At 40.0% G+C, this 22,144-nt stretch overlaps 1 protein-coding gene across 2 annotated transcripts in view; it reads right to left on the bottom strand.

The window, feature by feature from the left end:
* The window catches only part of LOC140488158 (P2X purinoceptor 2-like), a 79,810-nt gene that overhangs the window by 26,436 nt on the left and 31,230 nt on the right, over nt 1-22,144 (bottom strand). Inside the window, exons 7-9 of one of the 2 annotated variants that reach the window (XM_072587998.1) lie at nt 21,417-21,558; nt 10,618-10,754; nt 8,195-8,285 (exon numbers count right to left, since the gene is read on the bottom strand). In XM_072587998.1, the coding sequence (XP_072444099.1) occupies nt 8,195-8,285; nt 10,618-10,754; nt 21,417-21,558 (370 nt within the window). The remainder of the gene's footprint in view (nt 1-8,194; nt 8,286-10,617; nt 10,755-21,416; nt 21,559-22,144) is intronic. The other variant, XM_072587999.1, reaches the window with a different exon arrangement.

Genomic DNA, 22,144 nt, shown 5'->3' with positions numbered 1-22,144 from the left:
AAGGGCAGCACCGAAGATCCCTGAGACAGAAGCTTCTGTATGTAGGACATAAGAACTCGGAGCAGGAGTAGGCCGTCCTGCCCCTTGAGCCTGCTCCGCTTTTCAATAAGATCATGGCTGATCTTTTCATGGCCTCAGCTCCACTTACCTACCCACTCTGGCATCTCCCTAAAAGGGAGGAGCAACTGGAATCATGTCAAGCTCATGGGTCTCCTGTCACCTTGACGCTGAGCACACATTGCTAGTGTGTGGGAGTGAAGCTCTGTGCGTATATCCTGCAGCACTTGGCTCGCTATAAGTTGCAATCCGCACAGCAGCATAAACCTTGCTGGGCCCCTCCATTGTTCACTGCAGTTTACAGACTGTGCCTGATGTTTCTCTGCCTGTCTCTGCAGGTTGACCAAATCCATTACAGACAGAAAACAGAAGAACGTCTTCTGTCTGTGACTGAGCAAGTGCCTGGTCTTCAGCAGTCCTCGGATTGCCAGAGACCTTGGCTATTTCTTCCTCAACCCTTGCCTAGTGCCTTGCTCACTAGAATGTGTCCTCAAATTCAACCTATAAAGTGTACCCACTGAGGTGAAAGTCTCTGAGTTGCTGAAGGGTGCAGGTGTAAACCTTGCCTCCACATCCTCAGAGGGTTCAGTGACCTCCTCCTCAGAGAAGGAGGTGGAGCTGAGGGTCTCTGGCGCTGGCCTATTTGCGGAACATAGCTGATCACTGCTAGTACTTGGATGAGGGAATTGGTTGTTGAAGACAAATAAAAATTTGTGCAGAAGAAGAATAGTTTAGTGCTTGTAGTAATGGGAGAGCAATACAACATAAATGAGCCGACAGAGTTGGCTGTGCATTAGTGTCTCCCTGGCACAACATGAGCAGTCTTGCACTCCTCCATCCAAATGCACCACTTTCTCCTCACAATGAGCAAGGACCCTGACCTAGTGATGACACCACCATTACAAACCAAGAGTGTGAAAACGTGTCACCAGACTTGAAACATTAACTCTGCTTTCTCTCCAGAGATGCTGCTGGACTGGCTGACTTTCTCCAGCAATTTCAGTTTTTGTTTGTTTTAGTTCTTTGGAACCTGCAGTTCTTGTTTTATTATAGCTATCAAATGGTCTTTTATAAGTTAATTGGGTAATTTGCATTTATAAAATAGTGTTATTCAGAAGTAGTCGACTAGAAATGGCCATAAAAGATGCTTATAATTTTGTAATAAATCAATTTTTCAGCTCTATTAATTAAACTGCATCAGGTCACCTCTTTTAAATATAAGGAACACTCACAAAGAAAACTATTTGAAACATTGCCCAATTATACTAGTTCATAGTAAATCATCTCCAGGACAGCAGCAGAGTAGGAATCATGAGCCAGAACTCATCCATTCCATCCATTTCTTTTCTGTTTTTCTGTCCCTTGTGTGTTTGTTTTTCCTTTGTCTTTTTATCTCCCATCTTTGGGCAACATCAGCGATATCCAGAATGAAAGCCAGCATGGACTCCTGGCCTCAGCGTGGGACTCAAACTCCCGGCCTCAGCGTGGGACTCAAACTCCCGGCCTCAAGGTGAAGCCCGGTATGATCTGGTTGGAAGAACTGTTATTCTGAACTCTTATTTCTCTATTTTTCGAACTTACTGCCGGACTTTTTATTTCTTTATTTTTCTAATTTGTTTTTCACTAAGAATTTGTACCTAGGTACTTTGATACCTAAATGGCACCATAAGTATTGACTTGTAAACTTTTCTCCATATTCATGTGAGTACATATGACAGTAAAGCTAAGTCTGATTCTAATTCTAAACTTTACATTTAGCAATATGCCAATGCGTTTGAGTAGAAACTTAAAAATAATCACTTTGCAAAACTAGTCCAGTTTTGGACATTGCTATCCACATTATAAATTGTGCCTGTAGGAGTTCAAAGTTTGGTAGAAGATTTGTAGCTCGGGCCTATAGGAAAATAGTATTGCATTCTACAGATCGGAACTTCAGCTATTCCATGTTGTCTTTGAGTCTGCTTTCACACAGATTGTGAGCATGTTAGGGCATGTTAGATTATAGTAGCTGGGTGATATATGTACCTGACTGATAGCTATGTTTCACAAGCACCTTCTCCACCATGCTTTCACAGATGCCAAAAGGTGCAAAGACCAGCTATCCTCATGTAGCTGATAATACAGGTTAATGACATTGCCATTTTGAGACATCCTTGACAGAGAAACTCCAGCCTGCCATTGGGGGAAGATTAGGAGTTCAATGCTGCAGAGGCTTCAACATTTCAAAATTCAATGTTGGGGAATTGATGAAGTCATTGCAACCTCACTGTAGTACCCAGTAATATATTTTTTCAGATGTTGACTCTGTAAATATGTCTCTGTTTCTTTGTTAAGTTAATCTCATTCTCCCATAGAGGAGTGGAATATTAGGTTGCAACAATTCTCTGCAACAAAACTTTTTTGTTGAGTTAACTCATGTTGGGTGTAACAACATGAGGTAATTGGCTACACAACGAAGCTGTATAAAACTGGTATGATTGGCTCTTAAACTTTTTCTGCAGGTGTATCAAATAAAGTATTAGCAGCCAGTTATCAACTGTGTTGATAATCTTTCTCAGAATGGTACTAGATGCAAATCCAGTTGTGAAATGGAATGAAGATAGGTTAGCTATGCTTACAAAGTGCTTTATTCTGCTGATAGTTGGACAATTCTATCAGGAATGAACAATGTGCTATAATGCTGGATTAATATCCTGGATCTTTTGTTCAATTGAAGCCAAGGCAAATTTCACATGCTGAATTCAGGAGTCTCAGTATCAAAACACATAAACCATGTTAAAGAAGTATGCCAGGTGGATGATCTCTTCTTAATCCATATTTACATTCCAATTGAATTTGAGTTAACTAGAGCAGAAATATAGAGATAGCAAGTTTCATTATCTTTTAGTTTCTGAATGCGCATAATTGAGTAAATCAGAGATGACTCAAAAAGCTAACTCAAAAACAGGAAGATAGAGTAGAAGCAGAAGACCTTGTTGCAAATGACGAACCACAATGGAAACTGAGACAAAGACTAAATTTGGCAACAGAGACTGTTCATCTGCAGGTAATGTTTGTTAATAGAGTCATAGAGATATACAGCATGAAAACAGACCCTATGGTCCAACCTGTCCATGCAAACCAGATATCCCATATAAATCTGGTCCCACCTGCCAGGACTTGGTCCATATCCCTCTAAACCCTTCCTATTCATATACCAACCCAGATGCCTTTTAAATGTAATTGTGCCAGCCTCTGATCCTTCCACTGACAGCTCATTCCCTACACGCACTACCCTCTGCATGAAAACGTTGCCCCTTAAGATTCTTTTAAATCTTTCCCTTCTCACCATAAACCTATGACCTCTAGCTTTGTAGTCTCCCACCTTGGGTAAAAAACCTGCCTATTTACCCTATCCATGCCCCTCATGATTTTATAAACCTCTAAGGTCACCCCTCAGCCTCTGACGCTCCAAGAAATACATCCGCATCCTAGTCAACCTCTCCCCATAGCTTAAACCCTCCAACCCCAGCAACATCCTTGAAAATCTTTTCTGAACCATTTCAAGTTTCACAACATCCTTCCTATAGGACGGCAAACAGAATTGCATGCAATATTCAATAAGTGATCTAACCAATATCCTGTATAGCTGCATCATGACCTCCCAACTCCTACACTCAATGCACTGACCAATATCGGCAAGTATATCAAACACCTTCTTCACGATGCTATCTGTGTCATGACACCTAATAGACACTTCAAAAGTTGGCTGTGATTAATTGACTGTGAAATCCTTCAGGCAATCTTGAGGTCATGAATGGCACTATGTTAATGCAGGTCCTTCTTAATCTATGTAATAAGGAACACAGCAGATTCAAATTGGAGTCTTCCAAAACATTTGAGGAAAAGTTGAGGGAATGGTGTGGATAACTGATTATTTGTAAAAAAACTTTGTGTCCTTTACTCATGATTTATATTGGGAATGCTTGACTCATTAAGAAGAATGTCTTGAGATAATAAATGAAATGTAATTAAATATATTACTATATTACTACTTCTTGATAAACAAATCTCTTATTTGAGTTAAAAGGAAAAGGATTAGCCAATATCTACCAACACAGATGGTAATGTTCTCACTGTCTCTCTCACCCAATGGCATTGGATCTCATTTTTCTCTTGCATCAAATGAGATAAATCTCACTGGCCAATGCCAATCTACCTTTCCAACTTCCATGATCAACACAATACTAAAGTAGATCTGATCCTTAGTTTTGAAGTGCTGAGTTTGATAAAGAATTTGAATTACCTACTTCCAAAGAAACACACAGTTTACTTTCTACTAATCCCAAAGAGAACAGTCACATGTTTGACAGTAAGATAATTTACAGACATATGTTTCAGTCCTCACTAAGTACACAACAACTAGGAGCTAACAGCAAGACGGACAACATAACTCACCATAAGGAAAAGTCTAAGTACATCACATAATCCCTTAACACTTAAATGGGTGTATGCTATTTACTAGTGAATGTGGTTCCACCAGTTAGACATGTAGACCTTAAGCAGCTTTCCTTTTTACAGCACAATCATGATATGCCCTCAATAATGTTCACATGTTCAGCCTCCAGGTAATGATTTTACCAGCGGTCACGTCAAAGTTACAGTTACTTGTTGGGTATGTAATAGATAGTAAAAGACTGAAGGGAGTCAGAACAGAATAAATCTCAGATTACAATTTGCAAACCAGGACATTAAGATTGATGAGTTTGCAAAAGTAACATTGGCCAATAAATGATGAATTGTAATAAGGGTGAAGATTTTCAACGAATTGTTGAGACAGAAGGCACCTGAAGTCAACGAAAATAAGGGTGAGAAGTAAGAAGGACATCCACTAATCAACACAATACTAAAGTACACCTGTTCCTTAGTATTGGAGTGCTGGGTTTGATAAAGATTTTGAGCTATCTGCTTCTAAAAAACACACAACTTACTTTCTCCCAACCCTAAAGAGAACATTTACAGGTTTGACAGTATGATAATCAATAGATATGTATTTCAGTCCTTACTAAATAGACAAAAATGAGGAGTCCTGAAGAAGAGTTAAACCTGAAATGTTGACTTGTCCACCTCCTGATACTGCCTGGCTTGCAGTGTTCTTCCAGCCTCCTGCTTGTCTACCTTAGATTCCAGCATCAGCAGTTTTTTTTGTCTCTAAACTAGGAGCTAGCAGCAGGACAACACAACTCACCAGAAGAAAACGTTTACACCATATTTCGGATTTATGTAACATGGAGCTCAGGAAGCCAACAATGAGAGCACTTCAGGTGACAATGACATGGATGAGGGTTTAGGAATGAGGTAGGGATGTTAGTAGGTAACATGATGTAATTGAAAATAGAACAAAGGACAAAGAACAATACAGCACAGGAACAGGCTTTTTGGCCCTCCAAGCCTGTGCCACCATATTTAGCCCTTCCATATTAAAACTGTCTTCAATTACAGGATCCATATCCCTCTATTCCCTTCCTATTCATGTATTCATCCAGGTGTTTCGTGAATGCCGCTATTGTGTCTGCTTCCACCACCTCCATGGGCAACACATTCCAGACACTCACCATTTTTGTGTGAAAAACTTGCCTCACACATCTCTTTTAAACAATCCTCCTCACTATGCGCAATTCCACCAATCTTTGTATCATCCGCAAACTTATTAATTAGACCAGTTATGTTTTCCTCCAAATCATTTCTGTAGATCACGAACAGCAGAGGTCCCACAACATTGATCCCTGTGCAACATCACTATAGTCACAACCCTCCATTCTAAAAAGCATCCTTCCACTGCTACCCTCCGTCTCCTATGACGAAGCCAGTTCTGTATCCATCTTGCGAGCTCACCCCTGATACCATGTGACTTTACCTATTGCGCTAATCTGGCATAAGGAACCTTGTCAAAGGCTTTACTGAAGTCCATGTAGACAACAAAATGTTGCACATTCATCAATAAGAACAATATTTCTAACTGTCTGGAGGTGATAAAGAACACTACTTATACATACCATCTAATTTAGCTACAGTGAGCAGGTGGACCACATTGCAGTTGTGTCAGAGGTTGAATAGGTTATCTGGAGCCAAGTGGGGATTTAAGAAAGCCTAATATTGATCTAGATTGGCTAACCAATCAGCAACAATATTCTAGAATAGATCTGCTTAGTTTAAGTTTTGAAAGAAGGCTGATTTTATTCCAATGTTCCAACACCAAATGTGCCATTTTTGACCCCAAAGAACATCACTGAAAGAATGATCACTAGTTCATTATTCTCTCCACAGATAAGGCTGAGAGGAGATATAATAAAAAATCTTCAAAACAGAGGAGTTTTTCCAGAGTGAATAAACAGTGATTATTTCATCAGTGACAGAGTCAGTGACAACAAATCGTCAATTTAGGAAGATGACAGGAGAGAAAGGTTGGGAGAAATTGTGTTAAGCAGAGTGTTCCTGAAACACAGAATATTCTGCCACATATCATGGTTGAGGCACAAACCTAAGCATATTTTTAAAGGAAAAATTGAATCATATTTGAAGTAGAGGAAGATATAGAAAGATATATATAAAAATGAGATTGAAGGATGAGTTTTGAATTGTTTTAGTGAAGAATTGGCACAAATATATTAGGTCTCCTCAGATGTAAACCTTCAAGATGCTAATTGCTGTATGTGCAGAATTTTCTCACCCACTCCATGATCCAAGTCTGGAGGTTTCTTGATAAAATATGTGCTCTCATGAGATTAACTTTGCTATTTTATTGGTCAGAGTCTTCCTCTCTACAATTATTTTACCTTCTTCACTACAAACTATCCCAAAGATTGAACCTAGATTTTGCACATGGACTGAGGACATTTTTTCTACTGCGCGACTAGGAGTTCTGAAACATGAAAAGTAAATTTTGTATTCATGTTGCATTTTTCATGATCACCAACTCTCAAAATGCTTTTTGAGTGTAGTCGTTGTGATAATGTATACAAGGAGGTTCTGTTGAATTTGCGTGAGAGAAGCCTCAGCTGGATGGCTACATCCAATTCTGGTGCCAGAATTTAGGAAGAATCTGAAGGCATATGAGATGGTGCAGAAGAGATTTATGAGAATGGTTCCAGAGATGAGGACCTCCAGTTATGAAGTTGGATTGGAGAAATTGAGACTGCTTCTCTTGGAGAAGATAGAGCTGAGAGGAGATCGCATTAAAATCAAGAGGAGTCTGGACAAATTAGATAAGGAGAAACTGTTCCCACTCAAGAAAGGATTAAGAACGTGAAGGTGTAGATTCAAAGCAATTGGCAAAAAGCAGAAGTGAGATGAAAAATGTTTTTCCACACAGCGAGTGGTTAGTGTCTGGAATGCATGGCCTGAGAGTGTGACGGAGGCCAATCAAGGCATTCAGAGTGAGAAAGTGATTTGGAAAGGAACAATGTGCATGCTCACAGGAAGGTAGTAACAGAGTGGCACTGGGTGAAATGCTCATTTGACAAGCTGGTACTGACACGATGAGTTAAATGGGCTCCTTCTACATTGTAATCATTCTGTAATTTGCACACAATTTGCAAACTCTCAGAAACACGGATGTAACAATGTAACAATGACCAGATAATCTGTTTTTTGTGATGTTGAATGAGGAATGACTTTTGCCCATCTGCTTTTCTTCAATACATATATATCTTCAAATTATGGCATGGGATCTCTTATATCTCCCCGAAAAAGCAGATGGGTTTAGCATTCCATCTAAAAGACAGTATCCCTGACAATGTCGCCCTTCATAAAGGGCAGGAATACCAACCCATATTTTTGTACTCAATTCCTGAAAAGATGCTTGAACCTATAATCTTCTGACTCTGAGGCAAATGTGCTGCCAGCTGCACTACAGTTCATCCTGATGGCAGAGTTTGCGATAGGGTCAGCCAGCCTAGTGGGATAAAGGATGGGCTCATGTCAGGCTAACAATAGTGGAAATTTTAAAAAGAGTGACGAAACCTTTTGAAACTCTAACCTACAGCCAAGCAGAACACACTTTAATAATGATCAGAATAAGCTCCTTTGAACAGAATGTTAACACTTACAAGTTAGACATGTTAGTGGGAAATAATTCAAAGTAAGAAATTGGTTTTACCTCACCGTGAACAATAATGTCAATTCTTATCCCAAACACTTTTATTAAAGTTCTGTATTCAGTGCCGTTCTCCATGTAGTACTTTGCATGCCTGTAATTCAGACACATAAGTTAAATTGAAAATTGAGATTATACTTTTTTTTTAAATGGTGCTAAATCTTTGCTTGAATGTTACACCCACATGTTTTCAGCTGAACCTAACAAAGCTCAGTGAGAGTGAGATACTACATAATTGATGGAGATGTAGTATTACATATATTGAGAGATGAATATCCCTTCAAAGGTTAGAAAATAAAACCTGAAGAGACGTCATTTGTTGAGGCTCACTTGGAGTGCTCGCAACAACGAATATGGATTGCTGGTAACTGCTTGAAGAACCATTCCCACACTGTGAAAGAACTTGTAAAATATTCTCACTAGTAATCTTCAAAAGCGAACTTGATGTATACTCAAAAAGAAAAAAAAATTGCAGGGCCAAAGGGAACGTTTGGTTAAAGGGAGATTTAGAAATTCAAGAGCAAGGTTAAGACATCAGAACATTGGAGCAATGTGGGTAAAGCCAAGCAGAGAAGACAGGAAGGGACAGAGGGTTTAACAAAGTTGTATGTAATTAAATAGGTTAATTGCGATGAAAAGTAATAAAATGAAGTTGAAGGTTATTTATCTGAAAGCATGAAACAGCTGCAATAAGACAAATGAGCAAAGAAAAAACAAGAACAAAGAAAATTACTGCACAGGAACAGGCCCTTCGGCCCTCCAAACCTGCCCTGATCCAGATCCTCTATCTAAACGTGTTGCCTATTTTCTAAGGATCCCTCTGCTCCCTGCCCATTCATGGGTCTGTTTAGATACCTCTTAATTTACACTATCATGCCTGCCTCAACCATCCCTGCTGGCAACGCATTCCAGGCACCCACCACCCTCTGCGTAAAGAACTTTCCACGCTGTAGTTCGCTTTAGAATTGGATCTTTCAAAATACATCACCTCGCATTTTCCTGGATTGAACTGGAGGCACAGATAGACTCTATTACTCAGAAAGTATTAACAATACTCTTAGAAAAGAATACTATAGTTTGAACAATTCGACATGGTTTTACGAAAAGGAAAAGCTTTGACAAACGTATTAGTTTCTTTGAGGGTGCTACTAGAAGAACCAGTAGCTGTTTTTTATCTAAAAGACATTTCATACGTTGCCACACATAAAGGTCAGTAGGCAAGATAAGGGTTCAGGGACTTGAGCGCAATACATGAACATGGCATAAACTTTCAACTGCAGTGAATAGTGGAGTGCCATGAGATCAGTACGGATACCTCAGCTATTTACAATTTATATTAATGGCTTGGATGACAAGATGGAGGCAAACATGTCCACGTTTGCCAATGATATAAAACTAATACAAGCTGAGAGGAGAACACAGTGGCTCTAAAGAGATATAGATAGGTTAAGTGAATGAGCTTCAAGATGGTAATGCCACCTTTCAACCAGAAATTCCAAAATGTCATCTGTTTGGCAAAATGGAAATTTTCACTTCATGGTACCTAAGATTTTCAAATGAGTCCATTCATTTCCTACTTTTTGTTTAGCTTCTATTTTACAAATCTTTACATTTGACAGATCATCCTTTTCCACAACCTCCAACAAATACATCTTCCCCTAACCTACCGTCTCAAGATTCCAAAACATTTATTCCCTCCCTGGCAGACTGGCCACTGTTGTATCATCTCCAACATCTGTTCCCCTTCCCCAGGATCTTCCCACACAACCAGGAGACCAAGAGATGCCTTGTCCCCTTGAATCATCGAAACAGTGTGGAAGGAGGTCATTTGGCCTAGCAAGTTCACACCAGCTCTTCAAAGAGCACCCCAATCAGACCGAGCTTCACCACCCCCACACTTACCATGGCTAATCCACCTAGTCTACTCATCACTGAATACCACAGATAATTTCAGCATGGTCAATCCACCTAACCTGCACATCTTTGCACTGTTGGAAGAAACCAGAGCACCCAGAGGAAACCCACACAAACTCCACACAGATAGTTGCCTGAGGCAGGAATTGGACCTGGCTCCCTGGCATTGTGAAGCAACAGCGCTAATCATTCAGACAACACACCACACCCTGTTGTTCCTGAAACATCTTCCAATTCTAACAAAAGAATACAGAATACCAACCTGAAAAATTAACCCTACCATGTGCTCTCTTTATAATCTAGAGGCTTTTTAAAATCAATTTAGTATCAATTAGCCACTGCTTCTCAATTGACTTTGTTTTTTTCTTTCAGTTTATTGTAACCTTAGTGATGCCCTCCAATATACATGTTAAGCTTCTTAATCTTAAAGATAAATAACAATTCTTAATATAGCAAAACAAGAGTATATCAACAGATAAGAACACACATCCAGAAGCAAGGGATGAACTGACCTGAAATTATATCCTAAGGAAGAGGTAGTACCTTGGGAAATAGAATCAAGTCTTCTAAAGGAATATTGAGGGTTACATTCTGAAGCTGCCTTATCCAAGTCACAGATCCAGTTTATAATTATTCCCAGGATTCCTCCCTGTATTATAAGGAAACAAACAAAGGATTACAATCAATGTACTACTGGACACAAAATACAGCCCCCTCATTTTATTCTGATGACCAAATACTCCATGTGACCCCTGTGTTTTGTGCTGTTTGAACCCAGAGGGCATGAGTGGAACTTAACTGGAGAATAGGGTGTTGGAAATTTAAAAATTCAGGAACACTCTGGACTTTTGCTTGATAATTTCTGGTGACTGGTGTTATCTATATAGAATTTTCCTTCGAAGGTCATAATGAATGTATTAACACTCATGAGTCAAATAGATTATATTTTGCCCATTTAGGAACTGACGTGAATGACCTTTTGTCATCCCACTCTTTCTTATATTTGTAAGATGGGGGAAGTATTGAAGGATGAATGAATGTTCAAATTCAACAATATTTTAAAGAAGATGCAACTCTATCCATTCAATAAACTGATGATTAAAGTAGCACAAGACCCCTGTGTTAATCTGATAATGAGGGACCTAGTGGGGATTAATAGCTGATTAGGAATATGCTGATCAGAGTCGAGTGTGTGGTGCTGGAAAAGCACAGCAGGTCAAGCAGCATCAGGTCAGGCCAGGCAGTAAGATACCTATTTGCTGCTTTACTATAGTAACAAAAACAGGAAGGCAGATTGTTATCTAAATGACAGTAATTTGGGAAAGAGACGATGCAATGAGACCTGGGTGTCCCTGTACATCAGTCACTGTAAATAAACAGGCAGGTGTAGCAGGTGATGAAAGCAAACAATATGTTGGCCTTCATAGTGAGAAGATTCAAATACAGGAGCTGGGACATTTTGCTGCAATTGTACAAGTTCTTGATGAAAACACACCTGGAGTATTGTGTGCAGTTTTGGTCTCTTTATCTGAGGAAGGATGTTCTGGCCATGGAAAGACTGCAGTGAAGGTTTATGAGACTAATTCCTGAATTGGCAGGACTGATGCAGGAAGATAGGCCGAACTGATCCAGTCTATCTTCACTGGAGTTTAGAAGAGTGAGGATGGATGTCATAGAATATAAACATCTAACAGAACAAATACAGGAAGGAGGTTCCCAATGACCAGGGAGTCCAAAATCAGGGGTCACAGTTTAAGAATACAGGGTTGGCAATCTAGGAGTGAGATGCGGAGAAATGTACTAACCTAGAGTGTGGTGAGCCTTTGCCACAGAAAGTGGATGAAACAAAAACAAGAAAAAGAGATAAATTTCGCTCTTAGGGCTAAAGGGATCAAAGATATAAGGAATAAAAAGGAACATGATTTGGAATTGGATGATCAGCCATGATCATACTAAATGGTGGAGCAGGTTTGAAGGGCTGAATGGCCTAATTCTACTCCTTGTTTCCAAGCTTCTATGAGCATTGTTTCTAAACCAGAAAGAGATGACACCCATATGAAGACACAGGACCAAATGCTGGTATGGTTTCTCAATTTACTGCTTGGTAAAATCAATTCCATTAAGCTGACACTGTTTCTAATGTTGAACAGTATCATCTTCATTTTCTTTGAAGTTCTCTTAAAATTCTTAAGCCTAAATGGAGCTGAAACATTGTGAGCACAGCCCCACCCAAAATGCTCTGTATTGACCTAACACTTATTTCGGAGGTTAACATTATATGCATAAGGAAAGTGTGACACCAACATGATAAGCATCTGACACTGGAAGGTTACTAATTGGAGGCGAGAGTGCTGGTTCACAAAAAGAATGAGGCTCCTCTATTGTTTAAGCCTGTAAAACAAGTGAAGTGAAAGGTTGACACAGAGGGAATTGGATACATAGAAATAGGAGGACTAGCTTGAGTTAAAGATAAACTACAAATTTCTCCTGTTCTCTCTTCTATCCTGACCTCTCATTCAACTTTTACCAAAAAACACTCAACTTACAATTACCTAGCATCTTTAACATCACAAACTGTCTAGGTCAACCTCAAACTGCTGTGAAGGAGAGAGAAATGAAGGAATGAGATTCGTAATGGAACTGAAGACAATGTCATTTGTGACTTGAAGACCCAGTTTGTTACTATGACAGCGTGAATACCTGATTGGAGGGTTTTTTAAAAATATAAATTTCTGAGAAAGGTAGTCACAGGTTTGGGAGGTGAAAAGGTGTTCAAGGACTTGACAGGAAATTGAGTTTGGAAATGGCATAATTTTGCAAGGCGGAAGAGGTTAAATGGTATTGCTTTAAGGGAAGAGTTGGAGAGAACAGATTCCAAGGAGAGGGGGACACCATTGAGGAGAGATACCTATTGACCAATATCTGTTAAAAATGATTAGAAAGGGAAACTGAACAGAGGTTTAGTGGGAATATGATTTAAAGAGCACAATATAGACTTCTAGGTTCAGATGAAGTGAGAGGGACTAGAGAGAAGCTACAGAAATCCCTAAGTGGAGATTTGGAGGAAGTCTGACCTGATTAGCCAGCGGCCCGGTGGCTCAGAGGATAGCACTGGTGCCTCACAGCGCCAGCGACCCAGGTTCAATTCCAGCCTCGGGTGATTGTCTGTGTAGAGTTTGCACATTCTCCTCACGTCTGCATGGGTTTCCTCTCACAATCCAGAGATGTGCAGGTTAGGTGAATTGGTCATACTAAATTGCCCATAGTGTTCGGTGCATTAGTCGGCGGGAAATGGGTCTGAGTGGATTACTCTTCGGAGGGTTGGTGTGGACTGTGGGCTAAGTGGCCTGTTTCCACACTGTAGGGATTCTATGGCAAGAGAGGAGGATGGAACAACGGATAGCTGTTCAGGTAGTTTCATTCTTCTTGACAAAGTTATCCATGAGCTCACAACACTTGAGTTGGGAGTGAGGATGGAGGAGACAATGAGAGGGTTTACTTTGATGGTTGTGACAAAAATAATTCTGAGGTTTTCCTTGTATTCCAAGATCAGTGGATGGAAACAGAGATAATGTTTCAAGTCCAGTATGAATTCTTCTTCAGTTCAGAAACCTTTCTTTCCCATACCCCCACTCTCCTTCGTCTCTCTTCCCCACATTCACCCACAATTCTCCTCTCTCTCTCTCAACCAATTTTGACACTGGTCGCCAAAGGAGGGCTTTGCAAGATCTGCTGGGTAGTGTTTGCCAGTGTCATATCCAGTGTGTTAGAGGCATACAGCATGGAAACAGACGCTTTGGTCCAACTAGTCCATGCCAAATATGATTCCAAAATAAACTAGTGCCACCTGCCTGCTCCTAGCTCAGATGCCTCCAAACCTTCCCTATTCCTATACTTATCCAAATGTCCTTTAAACATTGTAATTATGACGCATCCATCACTTCCTTAGGAAGTTTGTTCCACTGTGAACCATCCTCTGTGTAAACAATTTGCCCCTTGTCTTTTTTAAATCTTCCTCTCCTTTCACCTTAAAAATGTGCCTCTTAGTCTTGAAATCCATCATCCTCAGGAAAAGACACCTACCATTAACCCTATCTACACTGCTCATGACTTTATAAACTTCTTTAAGGTCATCTCTCAACCTCCTATGCACCAGTGAAAAAAGTTATAGTTACCTTCAAATGCCAGGAGTCATATACAGCTCATTCTCAATTTTTGCAAACAACTCTTTATTCTAAATTTGCTGATAAGGTTGATTTGAAATATGCAGTCTTGTTCTACAGCACGAACAACAAACACCACCGCTTACAAATTCGCCTCCAAGTCCCAAACCATTTAGGATTGGAGCTTTACCCTCAAGTCTTCATCGTTACTGGATTAAAATGGTCACTGAAATGGTCACTGAATTCCCCATCCTAAAGGAACAGTGGGTATACCTATGCCACATAGACTGCAGTGATTCAAGAAGGCAGGTCACCAGTTTTTCAAGGTACTTACAGAGTTTATTTTAGCATAATCACAAATTAACTAATAGTCTAAATTACCACACCCCATCAAGTGTATTGTTCTCTTTACTCAATGAATGCTGAATCTTAATTTCTCAAATTTATTTTGCAAATTGTGGGCAAATAACTACACTGTATGACTCAACTGCTTTGATCAGCTGACACTCCTTTCCCACTTTTGTAGTTCCCTGCTGCGTTTGGAATTGGTCTGGTTCTACTTGTTTTTCAGCTTCGGCTATAGTCTCGTTCCTTGCCAGTGATTCACTCTCCTGGGCTTCTCTGCCACTTCTGCATCTAATGGTGGCATCCAGCTTCTCATTCATCTTTCTGCACCATAGCTGATTGAGTGCATATCCTTGATGTCTATTCCCACAGCCGTTGAATAACTTTTGGATCCTAGTGCCAGACCTGACTTTGAATCTGGACAACAAAACTGTATTCACCTCCTATGTCAACTTTATTACCCTTACTTTGGACCCTCTCATACTGTCTCCTCGCTATTCTCTTTACAACATAACGATGCCTAAATAATTAAGTTTTCATTGTGTCCATTCAGTTGCATGTTTCCACTGCCATTCTGCTTATTACTTCAATTTTTCTTTTCTTTTCTAATCATTTTTACTTCCTTGTTTTCTCTTTATCTTTCCTTAAGTGTCTCCTTCTTGTCATCACACCTTCTTTCAATTCTCCAATCTTAGATGCTCCAAATGTACTCCTGAACATCACAATTTTCTTACTATCCCAAGCGTAAATTCCTTAGATAGTCTTATAGTTTCTCCTCATGCCTTTCATGGTTTTCTCTAAAGAGCCCAGCAAGGCATTTGTCTCTACTTTTTCATGTGCAGCAACTACTCTTTCCCAAATCCTCCACTGGTCTCACTATCCAGCAGGCTGACTGACAGCTGATCTTGCTACTCTCCTGTTCGTCCCGTCCTATGAAGTGTTGACTCTCCCAATAAATCAGCCATCGCCAGGCTGTTCCATATCTCCTTCAACAATGTTCATTCACTTGTGAATAAGATTTTTGCCATCCATGAATACACTCTGATTTACTGAAATCATGGCCTTTGCCTGGGATCTGACTGAGAATTGATGATAATGTCAGCCTCAATACACATCTGCTTGCACCACTTACCTTGTCCTATTGTGTCAACAACAGATAAAGCAATCTCTTAGCATTTATCTTTATTGCTTACCGTTTGCATCACCCTTGTCCTCCTAATCCTATTTCCTGCTCCTGAAAAGACTCTCGAACCACTCACAAAATTCCTTTCAAAATCCCAACCACTTAACTTTTTGTCCTTCGTTCTCCACAACATTTCTGCAGTTAGCTCAGCCTTGTTCTCACCTGTATCTTCGATGTCCTAGTTCTCAAAGAAAACCAGTCATTCTTTCTTCCCTTGACTATTTCCCCTGGTCTGGCCCTTATCTTCACTTCTTTAAATCCAAACAGACTGGTTTACCATTCAACACCAGGTCAGACTGGAACACATAAAAGTGCTATCCAGCCCAGTGAATCAGAACAAAATATTTTGGGTGCTGGAAATCTGAAACAAGCAGGAGAAACTCAACAGCTCTGGCAGTATCTGTGATAAGTTAATGTTTTGTCGCAATCTTTAGCCAGAAATGCTGAGTGAATGATGTATCTCGACTTTCAACTGTAGACCGCAACATCACATAAAGTAGTCCTCAGCCAATTTAATTCACTCCATGTAATATCACGGAAGAACTGAAAGCACTAGATACTACAAAGTCTAAGGCCCCTGACAACATTCTGCAATACTACTGAGGGCTTGTGCTCCAGAACTTGTCACTCCCCTAACCAAGCAGTTCCACTACAGTTACAACACAAGCATCTACCCAACGATATGGAAAATTACCCAGCTATGTTCTGTATATAAAAGGCAGAACAAATACAACCCAAACAACTTCCATCCCATCAATCTACTCTTGTCTATCAGTAAAGTGATGGAATGTATGATCAACAGTGTTATCAAGCAGCACCTACTCAGCAATAACCTGCTCAGTGATGCCCAGTTTGGGTTCCACCAGGACTACTGAGCTCCTGCCCTCATTACAGCCTTGGTTCAAACATGGACAAAAGAGCTGCATTCCAGGGGTGAGGTGAGAGTGACAGCCCTTGATATCAAGGCTGCATTCAACCGAGTGTGGCACCAAGGAGCCCTAGCAAAACTGGAGTCAGGGGAAATTGAGGGTAAACTCTCACAGGTTGGAGTCATAGCCCCTTCCTGCCACATAGGAAGGTGCTCGTGGTTGTTCAAAATCAGTCATCTCAGCTCCAGGACATCGCTGCAGGAATACCTCAGGTTAGTGTCCTATGCCCAACTATCTTCAGCTGCTTCATTAATGACCTTCCCTCCATCATAAAGTCAAAAGTGGGGATGTTCACCAAGGACTGCACAATATTCAGCACCATTTACAAATCCTCACATACTGAAGCCGTCCATGGACAAATGCAACAAGAACTGGACAATATCCAAGTTTGGGATGTTTGGTTGCAAATTACATTTTCAAGACACAGGTGCGAGGCATTGGCTATCTCCATCTAATATTGTCCCTTGGCATTCAGTAGTATTGTAACATCATTTAATCCCCTACTATAAAATCCCTGGGTATTACAATTAAGTATAAACCCAACTGGTCTAGCCATATAAATACTGTGACTATAAGGTCAGGTCAGAAGCTAGGAATTCTGTGTTGAGTAATTCACTTCCTGACTCCCCAAAGCCAGTCCCCAAAGGAGTTTGATGGAATACTTCCCACTTCCCCAGATGGGTGTAGCTCCAACAACACTGGAGGAGCTTGACATAATTCAGGTCAAAGCAACCTGTTTGATCGGCTCTGCATCCACAAACATCCACTACTCCCACCGTCGACGCTCAGTAGTAGCAATGTGTACTGTCAACAGGATACACTGCAGAAATTCCTCATTAGTTAACACCTTCAAAACACACAAGCCCATTAATCTAGAAAGACAAAGGCAGCGGATGTAAGAGAACACCGTCACCTTCAAGTTCCCCTCCAAGCCGCTCACCATCCTGACTTGGAAATTTATCGCCGTTTTTTCACTGTTGTTGAATTAAAATTCTGAAATTGTCTCCTTTATGACACTGTGGGCCTACCTACAGCACGGGAACCTCACTGGTTCAAAAAGTTAGCTCACCACCACCTTCTCAAGGCCAACTAGGGATATGCAATCAGCCCAGCCAGTGAAGCACACATCCCATGACCAAATTAATAGGAAAATATACCAATGTCCACAGATTCAGGACCTAGTTAAGGAGAAACTAACTGCCTCAGAAATCCCTGATATTGCCAAAAAAAACTTGTTTTCAAGGATCAGCCATCATGATGGACATTCATGACAATAAATGTCCTCCAGTTTATACTTCATGCAGCTATCTGAGTTAGCAGCAAAGAGTTCCCTGCGAACAAAAAACAGGAGATTAAGAGCCCGTCAGATAAAGTAACAGACCAACTATTGCATTTAGAAGGAATAACAGGAAGGACTGTGTAAAGTATTGACCCCTTTTTTAGTGAAAAATGTAAACAGTTCAGAAAAATTCAAAAGACTGAAAAGGGCAGGGGGTTTTTATGAGGTAAGGTTGGACAGACTGGACTTATATCGATTGGAGTTTAGAAGAGCTAGAGGTGACTTAATTGAAACATATAAGATCCTTAGGAGTTTCTAGATAGAGTGCATGTGGAAAGGTGGTTCGTTTTGTCGGAGAATCTGGATCAAAATACTGAGTTGCAACTTTAAGACTTTATTTCCCCTTCAGAGGTTAATAGTCTGTGGAATTCTCTTCCTTAAAAGTGGTGGAGACAGAGTCCTTGCATATTTTTAAGGCAGACAAATATTTTGATAAACATAGGACTGAAAGGTTATTCAGGGAGATGGGAAAGTGAAGTGATCAGTCATGATTTTATTGAATGGCAGAGCAGGCTCTTAGCAGCCCACTCCAGCTTTTCGTTACCATGTATGCATCTACTTATGTTACATCTGTGTTGAAATATGTAAGCACTTGACTCCAACTTGTTGAGTAGGCTGGACATTTTCATTAGTTGTCTGTGGATGTTCTTCCTGGACAGCTTCAGGCAGCTTCAATCATATTACAGGATTATTGTCTGTGTAGCAGTATCTCCATTGCGAAAACCAATAATTCTGCTTTGGAAGAGCAAGGTTTGAAATACACTGCACTGCTCTTGAATTATCATTGTTTTATCATCTAACATCATTATCAAATCTGCAGTATCAATTTGTTCACCACACTACATTGCTGTTTGAACAAGTTTAGTTAAACATTTCTTAACAAGCTGAAGTGGATTGCACAACTCATTCATTTTTTCCTCATCTCCATCTTTTCACACCCTTTGCTGGTTTCTGTTTTCTGAATTTTCTTCAATGATGATGGGACCGTTTTGCATTGCAAATTTCATAGTGAGTTATAAGTTCTTCAATCTCTCTTCAGACCTCTGGATCTGGCCAGCACATTGCTGACAGAGCCCTTCCTATATACCTTGCAGTGCTTAAGTGTCCCCATTTCCAAGACACCATACAACGCTGCATTATTTTCTTTGACTAAACATTAAATTATGTTAAATAATAATGCTGTACCTCTGCATTGTTTACAAAGAATCTTCCCACCCTTTATAGTCACAATGCTGCTTCCTCTGCCTTCCACAGGTAAAATGGAACTTACTGATCTTCTCTATGAAGGAGGTTTCCCTCATTCGTATTAGCAAAATGGTCAATTTCCCACTATTCACACAATACACATCCTCTCTACAATTTTCCAAGCGATGTTTTGTGATTACTGCCCTTAATATATCTTCAGAACAAAAATGATTGATCGCCCATTCTTATCATAGCCATAAAAGGTTTATTTCTCCTTCTATTTGTTTAGTTTTCCTTTATCTTTCAAAAAAAACACTTTTGTTATATTAACTCTGCTTCGCAGCATTGCTGATACTGCCACTCAGTAGAACTTAAGCTTGTGAATTTAGAGTTTGCAATGTACTCCTGCCTGTTTGTGTGTGCTCACTATGACAATGATCCTTATTGTGAAAGGTTATAAATCACACAAGTTATAGTCCAGCAAGTTTAATTGAGGCTAGTGTGCTTCCAATTAAACCTGTTGGACTGTAACCTGGTGTTGTGTGATTTTTAACTTTGTGCACCCCAGTCCAACATCGGCATCTCCAAAGCCTATTGTGAAAGGTAACTGCTTCTTTCCTATCTTCTGTCTTTCCTAGACTGGTCCCTTTAAGTTGTAAATTTAAGGCCCTTCCCTTGCACCTAACATCAATTTTTTACTTTCGTCATGGAGCTCCCATCTGGTCATTTCCCAGCTGAACTTTGGATTGGAACTTCACCAACAGATCCATATGGCATAAGGTCTCTGTAACTGCGAAGTGTGACTAGCTTTTTAAACTCTTATTAGTTCACATTATAGAACCAACCACTACCAGCTAATGGCTGGGATAGAATTCTGCCACCAATCCTCATTTCTCCATTCGATCTAAGTGCCTATTTGATTAGATTAGATTAGATTAGATTACTTACAGTGTGGAAACAGGCCCTTCAGCCCAACAAGTCCACACCGCCCCGCCGAAGCGTAACCCACCCATACCCCTACATCTACATTTACCCCTTACCTAACACTATGGGCAATTTAGCATGGCCAATTCACCTGGCCTGCACATCTTTGGACTGTGGGAGGAAACCGGAGCACCCGGAGGAAACCCACGCAGACACGGGGAGAACGTGCAAACTCCACACAGTCAGTCGCCGGAGGCGGGAATTGAACCCAGGTCTCAGGCGCTGTGAGGCAGCAGTGCTAACCACTGTGCCACCGTGGTTAACAGTAGTAGAAAATAAACCACTAATGAATCTTAACAAGGGGAGACACTTTTCTTAACAACAGTTAGTTTACAACTAGGTACAGTAATGTTGACTAGTTTGGCCTCATTACTGAGAATACATTTGTTACCATCTGGATCTTGAGCTGGACTCCTCTCTACCACACCTAATGCTGTATGACATTATTAGATTGGATAGAAATTAACATAGTCTCCAATATTAATCCTTCAGAGCCCTTACCTTATACAAAAGTGCTCCCATGTACTTCTAAGTGCAAGGTCGCAAGTTTGGAAAGTGCTGTTTCAAAGAATTCAGAGTCCCTGATTTATGAACATCCAATCTGTGAATATGCATACTTATGAACGTGATCTGATATAGGGTGTAATTTTAAAAGATCTGACATACAAATGTTTCCTGTACTTACAAACAGCTATTTTATATTGTACTGCATTGTGTTCTGACAGACTCGAGATCAGAACCCATTTACAACCTACAGGACACTGCCTGCATTACTCCATTGTTTGTCTAGATTGTGGAATCCTAATTTTGGCACAGGTTCCCAGATGTCAATGAGGAAGCCTTTGCAAGGTTGACTGGCAACATGTGCATTTCTCATTTCTTGTGCCTAAGTTGATGCTACATTCACATTCCTGTCACAGTTTGATACAACCAAGTGACTCACTTGGCCATTTCAGAAGCTATTTAAGACCCCCCCCATATTGTTGCAGATTGTCAGTCAGACTGGGTAGGGATAAAACATTCCCTTTCCTAATGGACATCAGTCAACCAGACTGGTCTTACTATAACCTTATAATTTCATGATCATCATTACAGAAGAGTTTTTCATTCAGCCCAAAGTATGTGAGTTCACAGAGAAAAGCATTACATTGGTTTATACTACAATGAACATAAATTGCTGTACCGTTTGGCTGAGTTCATCAAACGTTGCTCCTGCTTTTTCAATAATGAAGCTCAATGGAAAAATGGGACAGTAAAGGTCAGTCCCTTCATCAAAACTACAGTTTCTCAAATAAGTTGGGTCTCTGCTTTTCTGAATGTTTCCTCTGGGAATAAAACGTCAAAAATAATAAAGAATAAATAACAATCAGATTTTCAGTAATGCTTGAAGTAACAATATCCCAACTGTAATTTAAAGGATTTAAGTCTACTCAATAAATTCTCAACATTAGGCCTGTCTAAGTTTATACTCATGAAAAATACAACCAATACATTTTTGTCTTCATTTAACACATTTTAATTTATTCAGTTCTTTATTTTAATAACCATCATTCTTGGTCTTTAAAAATTGAACTTTATAAATTATTGAAAAGAATTACGTTGTGAATTCTTAATTCACAATCTGATTCTAACTGCAGTTTGTATCATGGTGTTCCTTCTTTAATGTCTTGGGACGTGCAGTCTACAGGATATACAAATCATCGAAAGACACTGTCTCCATTTGCTCTTACAGGAGTTTTAATTATGAAACTCATGATCTTTTCTTCCAATACGTGAAGCATTAGTAACCACAGGGAGAAGCAACCACGTTGTAAAACTGGGAACAAGGTGAGATCACCTCCTGTACCCTTTAAAATGCTGACAACTTCTTTTTAAATTTTGGCCCTCATTTTAAATGGTACCTTAAAAGGG

The sequence above is a fragment of the Chiloscyllium punctatum genome, chromosome 17 (genome assembly GCF_047496795.1).
Source record: "Chiloscyllium punctatum isolate Juve2018m chromosome 17, sChiPun1.3, whole genome shotgun sequence".
NCBI classification, from domain to species: domain Eukaryota; kingdom Metazoa; phylum Chordata; class Chondrichthyes; order Orectolobiformes; family Hemiscylliidae; genus Chiloscyllium; species Chiloscyllium punctatum.
Note: the sequence above shows the minus strand (reverse complement) of the source record. Positions and strands in the feature narration are given on the sequence as shown.